The sequence below is a fragment of the Puntigrus tetrazona genome, chromosome 9 (genome assembly GCF_018831695.1).
Source record: "Puntigrus tetrazona isolate hp1 chromosome 9, ASM1883169v1, whole genome shotgun sequence".
Taxonomy (NCBI): Eukaryota; Metazoa; Chordata; class Actinopteri; order Cypriniformes; family Cyprinidae; genus Puntigrus; species Puntigrus tetrazona.
The window spans coordinates 25,885,240-25,895,239 of NC_056707.1; the positions used below are offsets into that span (position 1 = coordinate 25,885,240).

At 34.2% G+C, this 10,000-nt stretch overlaps 1 protein-coding gene across 1 annotated transcript in view; it reads right to left on the bottom strand.

Annotated features, from left to right (window-relative positions):
- The window catches only part of LOC122352035 (RNA-binding motif, single-stranded-interacting protein 1), a 56,944-nt gene that overhangs the window by 22,487 nt on the left and 24,457 nt on the right, over window positions 1-10,000 (bottom strand). Inside the window, exon 4 of the mRNA XM_043249521.1 lies at window positions 5,338-5,429. Coding sequence (XP_043105456.1) covers window positions 5,338-5,429 — 92 coding nt within the window. The remainder of the gene's footprint in view (window positions 1-5,337; window positions 5,430-10,000) is intronic.

The window sequence follows — 10,000 nt, forward strand, 5'->3', positions numbered from 1 at the left end:
TTTGATCGCGGCAATAAATTATATTTTACCATGTAATGAAACCGAAAACAATTATTTTAAATTGCAATAATATTTCACGATTTTTCTACTGCGTTTTTGACCAGATAAATGCAGCAGAATAGATTTCTCGCACATATCAAATATATAACGCGGAAATATATTACCATGCAAGTGTACATTAATATTAAATGTGTAATATTTGTATATATAAATATAAACGTAAAACGTGAATTTTGTAGAAAAATATTAATCTCTGTACGAATTTAATATTTTTGTTATATAACAATAAGCTGCAGTGTTTAAGTATTTTTAAGTGTTTTTATCTTAATATAGATTTACTTTAATTTTTCACATTTTCTGTTTTTACTTTACATATACGACTGTAAAAGCTAAAGTAGCTCAAATTTAGACAAATCAAGAGTCAAAGGTTTTTACAGAGGGAATTCTGGGTATCTCATTTGCCGCTCCATAATTGAGAAAATACTTAAAACATACAGAAAACAATACATTTTGATATTTTTTGGAGGGGGGACAAAATGTTGTATGTTATCAAGCACGTTATATGTTAACAAATCCCTTCAGGATACAGACAGGGATTAAAATGTAAAGTCTGGTGTATGTTTTTTATTTAAAACGGTTGTAATTGAAATCTATTGATATAAATAGTGGGAGTGCTATCAAACGAACACTTAACGGTGTCTTTTGGATGTTTTCTTTCTACTAGTCTGATCAAATATTTTATGAAAGAGCAAAAAGTCCAAAATCACAAATATGTCAGGTGTATTAAAAAAAGCGGGAAGTGCCTGAAGTGTCTCGCCATTAAAAGAATAATTAGATCAGTTTGAGAAACTGGATATAGCGTTGGTTTCTTACTGATTACTTTATAGAATATTTGTTTTCAACATGACTTTTAAAAGCAGACACTTCAAGCGTCTCTTATGTCTGTCTGTGTTGCCATGTTTTTATTTCCATTTCATTGTAGTGACGCATTTCTTAAAACAGTTTACAGAGAGAGAGAGAGAAGAAAAAATAAATAAATAAATAAATAAATAGTGTGTGCGCTTTCTTATTTTGCAAAAGCACACACTTTTTCATTGTTATTGTGAGTGTAAATTTTTTTTTAGTGATTTAGTATTTAATCAGTTAGGGGAGTTTTATATATATAAAATTTATTATATATATATATATATATATATATATATATATATATATATATATATATATATATATACACACACTATTATATAATAGTATAATAATTATATATATATATATATATATATATATATATATATATATATATATATATATATACACACACACTATATATAATAGTATAATAATTATATATATATATATATATATATATATATATATATATATATATAGTATTATTAATTTGTATTTTTTTTTTGTTATTTTAGTACTTTAAGTTTAGCTAAACGGAAATGGGAAATACTGACCAGGCAACTACCTAAAACTAAATGAAATTGTATAGAATTTTATTTGAGTTTATTTCCTTATTTTCAAATAACAAAAATGTTCCCACGTTCTATTTGTTCCGAGTGTGCATCACTTCCAAAATCTCATTATTCCAACGACATTTTCAAAACCACTCACCGTTCAAAAATGTGCTCCAAAAAAAGAAAGCAACAAGACAATACGCACGCTACACCTATGTTAAGCAACGCAGGGCCCGGTGCATCTGGCCTCAGATTACCGGACAGAGCGAGGCTGCGCAGACATGGAAATCAGCTCAGAGCTGGAACGTTCTGACACTGAGCCGCTTCAGGCACGCGATGCTGAATTACATCTCTCAGGTCAGGCATTAAGAGCTTTACGCTGATATCAGTGTGCAGATGCTGAGAAAAGGGGAGCTTTTCCCTTTACACCGATCTCACGCACGCACAGCCCCATCGGCCCGATTACATTAGAAGCCCGAATGCCAATTTCCAGGGCGAAAACACAACATATATGGGCGACTCTTTACAGAAATCAGAGCGTGAAATGCTCTACGGGACTAGTGTGAGCTAGAATAGCGGCGCACCAAACATCGGTGTCTGTGTGTGGGCTTGCCTGCGTGTCACCTGCTAACAATTTACTCAACACGGACCACGTGACTCCGACAGAAAAAGCGCACAATATGCGTGTGGAGTAAGTGTGTGTCAGACACAGATGGTACGAGAGAAAGCGAGAGGGAAGAAAAAACAAAAAAAAAACTGCGTATACGTGTGAGCGAGAACGCATGGGCATATGCGAGATGCAAGAAGACCGAGAACCTTCCTGCAGTCTATGGTATGGATACCGTGCACGAGCTCAGCTTGACATTTTTCTTTAAAGTAGCAGTTCACCTAAAAATAAAAAATAGCTGCACACGGTAAACGTGCTCGCTCTTAGCCCATTTAAGGACTAAGGGCTACGTCGTTTCATTAGATGTGGAGAAACGCAGCATAGCATCGTTTGCCCACAAATGGTTCCCTCTGCAGTGAATGGGTGCCGTCGGAATGAGATAAAAAAAAATAAATAAATCACAATACTTTACACCAGTTAACATCTTGCGAAGTGAAAAACTGTCCATCGCTAAGGCATGTTTTAACTTCAAAGTGTTGTTTCTGGCTGAAACAGGCGTCCAAAATTCGGAATATTGCTTTCTTCGATAAAAATCTGTGCAGATGTCGCTCCTGATTCAGACGTGACGACATTTCCAGTGAAGAAAGCACTCTTATGGATATGCTTTAGTCTGTTTAAAAAGGCCTAAATGATAGTTGTGTTTCTCACAAACACACAGCTTTTGGCTTCTCGAGACATTAATTGCTTGACTGGAGCGCTGTGGGTTATTGCGATGTTTTTATCAGCAGTTTGGACTCTCAGCCTGACGGCACCCATTCACCGCAGAGCACCGGTGATGCAGTTTCTCCAAACCCGATGACAAAACTAGTCTACATCTCGGGAACCGCTGTGTGAACCGTTCCTTTAACTAGCTCACGTACTTCGCTACCGACGGCACCCATTCACAGAAGAGGAAGTGATTTAATGCGACATTTCTCCAAATGCGACGAAGAAACAAACTCGTCAGCCGTTTGCAGGACTTTTTGTCGCATATTGTTTTTTTTTTTATGCGTCGCCGACCTATTTTTAAACCACAGTAGGAAGTAGGAAGTACGTACTTTAAAATAAATGAGTTTTTCCATTGCAAACAAAGCCAGAGTGCGGTGTCAGTGCCGTGTCACTAGGTTACTCCAGGGGCTTCCTGTCTGAGATATTAATGTCCAACCATCTGTTTATACCATAAACAAGGTGAAAGGAAGATACATCCAAGGACAACAAGCCAATATGTCCACGGCAGAACGAGAGCATGACAAATGCGCGCCTCCTGACCGTGTAACTCCGTTTCTAACGCACTGTGCACGGAGGAAGAGATAAAACCATTTCTTTAAGACAAAGCCTCGTTTAACAATATAACCGGACTGTGATTTTCAGCCATCAAATCTCTGTCAGTACTCGTACGGTTCAAGGTTTCCACGTCCCGCCCAGTTGCGCCGCTTAAAATCTGCAATTCTGTTCTAATCAAGCACTTCCCCTTTAAATAAACATGCATGCAAATTATGCTGCTCTGATGCTTTGCAAATGTATTGGCGAGCCGGCCAAGAATAACAAGCCAGGACGTTGCCATTTCAGTAACATTGATACACTATTATAGTTTTTGCTAACATTGTGGGTGTTATTGTTTAAAGTGTATAATTTTTTTATATATATTTTTAGTTAGCTTTTGTAATTTTTATGTATTTTTTTCTTTCCTTTTTATTTAGTTATTAGTTATTTTTCTTTTCTTTTTATATCTAGCTTAGCACTTCCAGCTAAACTAAACCAAAATGAGAAACTGGCTGAAACGAAACTTTTAAATATATTTTATTTCAAGCATTGAAAATAATTTGCACGGTTTTGGGCTTTATTTGACTTTGCATCACTATGACAGTATCCCCAAACCTCAAACTCTAAAGTCAATACGAGTTGTAAAAACTCCAGGCACAGCTAACAAAACATACCATATTTAATTTTAAACAAATCTGGGCTATGAAGGCGTGAGAACCTTAAATGCAGTGTTTGCAGGCAGCACAATAGAGCTGATAGTCCCTTATTCATGTGAACTAGAGAGAGCAATGAGACACACCCTGAGCGAGGCTTTTATAGGGCCTGATCGTCAAGGCTTCACGCAAGCCGTTACCATGTCGACCTCCAATTATTTACTTCCTTTTCTTCAGCGAGAATGCAAACCGCACAAGTGCAACTCAACACAACTCATTACACCATCGCTGCCTTTTATATATACAATGTGCATTATGATATTTTTAATACAAGAGCATTTTATCAAAAGTATTTATTTTTAATGTAACATAATTCACAATAAATATTTCTAGTATTAAAATAATGAGCTTAATGATTATATATAATATGGCTTTATATTATTATTATTAAAATATTTATATTTATATTATTATTATTAAAATATGCTAGAAATATTTATTGTGAATAATGTGTGTGTGTGTATGTATAATATATATATATATATATATATATATATATATATATATATATATATATATATAATAATATACAGTAATTTTTGTACATTGCTGGCTGAACAACTTTTCTAGAATAATGAGAATTTTATTAAAAATGTGTTTTATTGTCAGGAAAATGTCACAATGCAAAATATTGTAATGATCACAATTTTCTTTAATAAAGAAATAAATATAAATAAATTAAATAAAGATATAAAAATAAATTAAAAAAACCCATAATTGTGCATAATGACATTTTGCTTAGTGCATTTTATTTATATTATTTGTTATTTATTAGAATTTATTCCAAATTTGACCAAATATTTCAATATTTTAATACATATTTTTAAAGATTAAAAAAATTTTTGTGAAGATTTTATTATTATTACTATTTTATTAGCAATAATATATATATATATATATATATATATATATATATATATATATATATATATATATATTATTTTTTTATTTTTATTTTATTTTATTTTATTTTTTTTTTTTAATTAACATGAACAAGTTTAATAATGATTGCGTTTCCTAATCCTTCTAATTGTATGTAGTATAATTAGTTTGCTGTTGATTTTAGTGGTGAAATGTGATCTGGACAGGTTCCTGTTTGTCTTTCAGTCATTGAGCTGGCTCGTCTGGATGCTGCACCTGTACAGGTGTGTCCTCCTCTCACTCTCAGGCATCTGCCTCTGACGTCACATGACTCAGTGAAGCGTGTCACGGATCTCGCTGCAGGTGACAGCAGGAACAGGTGTGTTCTTACCTTTGCCATCTGAGCCTGAACTCCGCTGGTCTTCAGAGCGCTGACGGCTTTCTGAGCAGCAGCGGGGCTGTCAAAGTCCACGAAGCCATAGCCTGAGAGAAAGACAAGCGCCACATCAGCTTAAATACTCGGCACACAAAAACAGAGAAGGACGACACACAGTTTGACCTGAACATACAAGGTGCAATACATTAACAGGGTGAAAACAAAAACATCAGTGTAGCATTTCAGCTTAAATAACAATAATAATAAAAATTATAGAAACGCATATTTAAGAAAAAAAAAAATAAATAAATAATATATATATATATATATATATATATATATATATATATATATATATATATATATATATATATATATAAAATTCATAACAATAATAATAATAATAATAATAATAATTATAGTAGCAGAAACAAACTAAAGGAAGGACATTTTAGAACCTATATTCATGCATATTTATATGTATTTTTAATTAATTTTATTTATTATTATTAATAAATTTGTAAAAGAAAACATTTAAATTACCAATAAATGTATAATTTATTATTTTGAATAAATAGATGATTATTAATAATAACAATGATCGTAATAATATTTTTCTTTACATATTCAAAATAAAATTAAATTAAATTAAACCGTTCCTCTAAAGTGCTCTTAAAATAACAGTTCAAGTTCTATTTATTTTAATATAATACACTACCATTATAATATTTAATATATTAACTTTAATATGATATACTATCATTATAATATAATAACTCTTGCGTGTAGGATAAATTAATAATGCGACAAATACACCAATAAATTGAGTATTTTGTGCAAAACTTTTGTGTAATGTTGCATCCAACATAAAATGATTTAGTTGACATTTACCCATGAAGAACGTGAAAAGGCTTAATGAAAATGGAAACGCAGTTGCCGAAACTTTATTTAACAAGAAATGCTGTGATTTACAGAAAAGCACACAATTCACTGGAAAACAAAAACGCAAGGCTCGAAGGATCCTAAACGCCAGCATCCCTCCCACGAGAGCGTTGCAATTACGAAGTGTGTATCGGGTCAAGGCACTTTCATGGAGGGAGGAAGCAAAGCTCGTAGAGAGCGTCTTATCTCAGTAAGTGTGCTGTGAGTCATATATCAAAGAGCCCAGAGTAAGAGCAGCGCTGCACTATCAGTGTTTGCTTCCCCTAATGAGAACAATTAAACGGACACGAGGAAGCCGATCCAAGATAAGTCACCGTGTTCAGCTCCACCCTTCACACTCCTCCGCCACTGTATTTAATCAACCAACGGCTCAGACCACAAACACACAACATCCTGACTAATAGCTCGCATATACGCTCGCTGACTCCATCCGCGTGAGCAACACTGCTGAGACGGCAGGTCGAAACGTTTAAATGAAAGAGAAAATGTTTAGCGAGGCCGGTTTCGATGATCATATTCTTTTGATAATGCACTATAACCTGCTCTGAAACGACCCGGAAGTGTTTAATATGAAGCATCATTTCAATTTAAATCATTCACATTTACCAATTTAAAGCATATGTTTTTTTATAACAACACTGCTAATAATATAACAACCGACAGACACGAAGGACATTTTCCTGCACATATTTTTACTAAAACATTTAAACATACAAAAACGGAGAGCTATTGAGTGATTTATTGAAGCGGTTTTAAACTGAAACGGACACTTTGTTGAATTTAACCCTGCGTTAGCCCCTTATTTCACATTAAACAATATCGTACAATGAAAATAAAAGGCCTCTAAATGATCAAATTCGCAAAAAAGGGTTTCTCACAACCTGACCGAGTAAAAGGCCTTTCAACTTTCAGCTGATTTGTGACTTTTTATAGGATAAACACAAGAATAACATTCATATTGTAAATATTTTTTAATCAATGTTCAAAAGTGAGACTCAGATATGACCATCAGGCTTTTGAGGAAAGTTTATTTGTTCATCTATCATAGCTTTATACGTTTTGATGATAAAACTAAGGATTTAAATATTTTGCTAAGACATATTATCAGAGAAATACTGTAGAGTGACAACCAATATATATATATATATATATATATATATATATATATATATAAAAAAATTCATAACAACAACAACAATAATAATAATAATAATAATAATAATAATTATAGTAGTAGAAACAAACTAAAGGAAGGACATTTTAGAACCTATATTCATGCATATTTATATGTATTTTTAATTAATGTTATTTATTATTATTAATAAATTTGTAAAAGAAAACACATTTAAATTACCAATAAATGTGTAATTTATTATTATTAATAAATAAAGGATTATTAATAATAACAATAATTGTATATATATTAATATTATGAATATTCATATAATTTTATGCAGGCATCTGCTGCACTGTTATAATGATCTCAATGACGTAGATGACAAGCATCGGGATTTCTGATTTTTTTGTACATGCACGTGCACCAAAATGCATATTTTTGCTCACTACGGGCCTCCTTTCCTTTTATATCGTCACACACTATACGAGCTATAAAAACAAACCAAACACAAAAAAAAACGCTCTTTTAATAGGTTTCTTTTGTATAATAAAGCATTTAAAACGCAACCTATGAAAGTTTTTATATTGTTAACCAGACTAAATTAGAACCAATCGATCAAATAAAAACTGTACAAGCCGAAACTATTAAAGCCCGAGCCGTTTGCTCTGAAAGTGAAAGTCAGGCCTCGCTTGTTAAAACTATGGGTTGGGTCGGCCGTTCGGTCGCATTTGGATCATTTGCATTCGCGATGCTCTGGGTTAATATTTTCCATCTGGCTCCTTTAGATTGGGCGGGGGTTGAAGGGAGTTCGGACCGAAGCCGCTCCATCAACACCCTCCTCCTCGGGGCCCCGACTGAAATTACTCAGCACATAAATAATCCACAGCGCTGTGACTAAGCCACAAGCTCAGAGGCGGTCGTGCCCCCGAGGTGCCGAAACCAGGAACGGAGCCAGATCCCGGACTACAGCGGCCTGGAACAAACCCCGGAGGCCTCAGTCAAGACAGCGAGGCCAGGACAGGAATAACAGCGAGGGGTCTGGGAAGCAGCGACAGACTGACTGGATATCTGTTTCCTGATACGCCCACGCCAGCATAGCTGCACAATGACGCACACACACACACACTCGGGTTTGCTTTTGTGAATTGTGGGGACTAACTGGTTTTGATACTGTACGTGCTATTGTCCTACAAACCTATTCAATGCCATTTTTAGATGTTCAAAAAAGCTCACTCTGCATGATCTGTAAGCTTTTTGAAAAGTGGGGGCATGAGGTAATGTCACCTTCTCCTTGTAATATCACACCCATGTCATTATACAAATCTGTGTCCTTGTGTGTCACGAAAACGCACACACACACACACCAACGCATGCATAAGCACTGAGAAGATTGCATTTGCGTGCGCTTATCAAATATATTGCAACGCCTTTGATCTGGGATGCTAATTTTAGCCGGTTGACCATTAATTCTGACCGATTAAAGGCATACGCCACCCCCAAAATTAAGACGTTGTCATAAATCGCTTACCCCCAACCCATAAAAGCTTTGTTCGACTTTGAAACACAACTTATTATATTATAGATGAAAACCGGGAGGCTTGCGACGTTCCCATTGGCTGCCAAGTAAAAAAACACTGTCGAGGTTCACAACGTGTGAAAAACATCTTAATAATAGTCCATCCGCCATCAGCGGTTCAATCTGAATTTAAAGAGACGAATTATTGAATAAAGTCGTCGTATTATTTTCTTTGCGTACAAAAAGTATTCTCGTCACTCAGATAGATCCACTGACAGCAGATGAAGTATTCTTACAATGTTGATAATATTTTTCTGCACGCTGACAGTGTTATTCACTTCACAGTCCTGGTTTTCATCCTGAATATCTTTAAGTAGTGTCACGAAGACGGACGAAGCCTTTACGAGTTCGTTACGGTACGTGATTAATGACAACATTTTCATTTTGGGGGCGGAGTGACCTTTTAATACAATCAGTTAAACGGTCTTTTTTGTGAAAAAAAAAGAAATAAATGCATAGCCTAAGTCGCGTAAAAATTGCATTTTATTATTCCGTTGAGAAATAGCCCTAATGCCGATGCAAAATAAACACCGTAAACATACATAGGCTATTTTAGCTCACCTCACTCCTTAACAAATCCTTTCAATTTAACAGCATTTAGAAAAGAACAAGGGCTTAAAATATAAGAAGTTAGATATAAACGACAAGCCAGAATGAATTCATTTAAGCTAAAACGAAACCGAAACCAAAGCTGGGTGTCTCATTCAACATAAAATCTGTATTCACGATGTATTTGAATGCCAAAATATTATTTATGTACTTAATTTGCATTCCATTATCCAGGAAAAGCAAACTGTCTTGCATAGAATTACAGTGGTATGGTGATAATGCACAGATAATGCACAGATAATGCATTGATAATGTACCGATAATGTACCAATAATGTGCCGATAATGCACAGATAATGCATCAATAATGTACTAATAATGTATCGATAATGTGCCGATAATGTACCGATAATGCACCGATAATGCGCCAATAATGCACAGATAATGTACCAATAATGTACCAATAATGTACCGATAATGCACAGATAATGCACA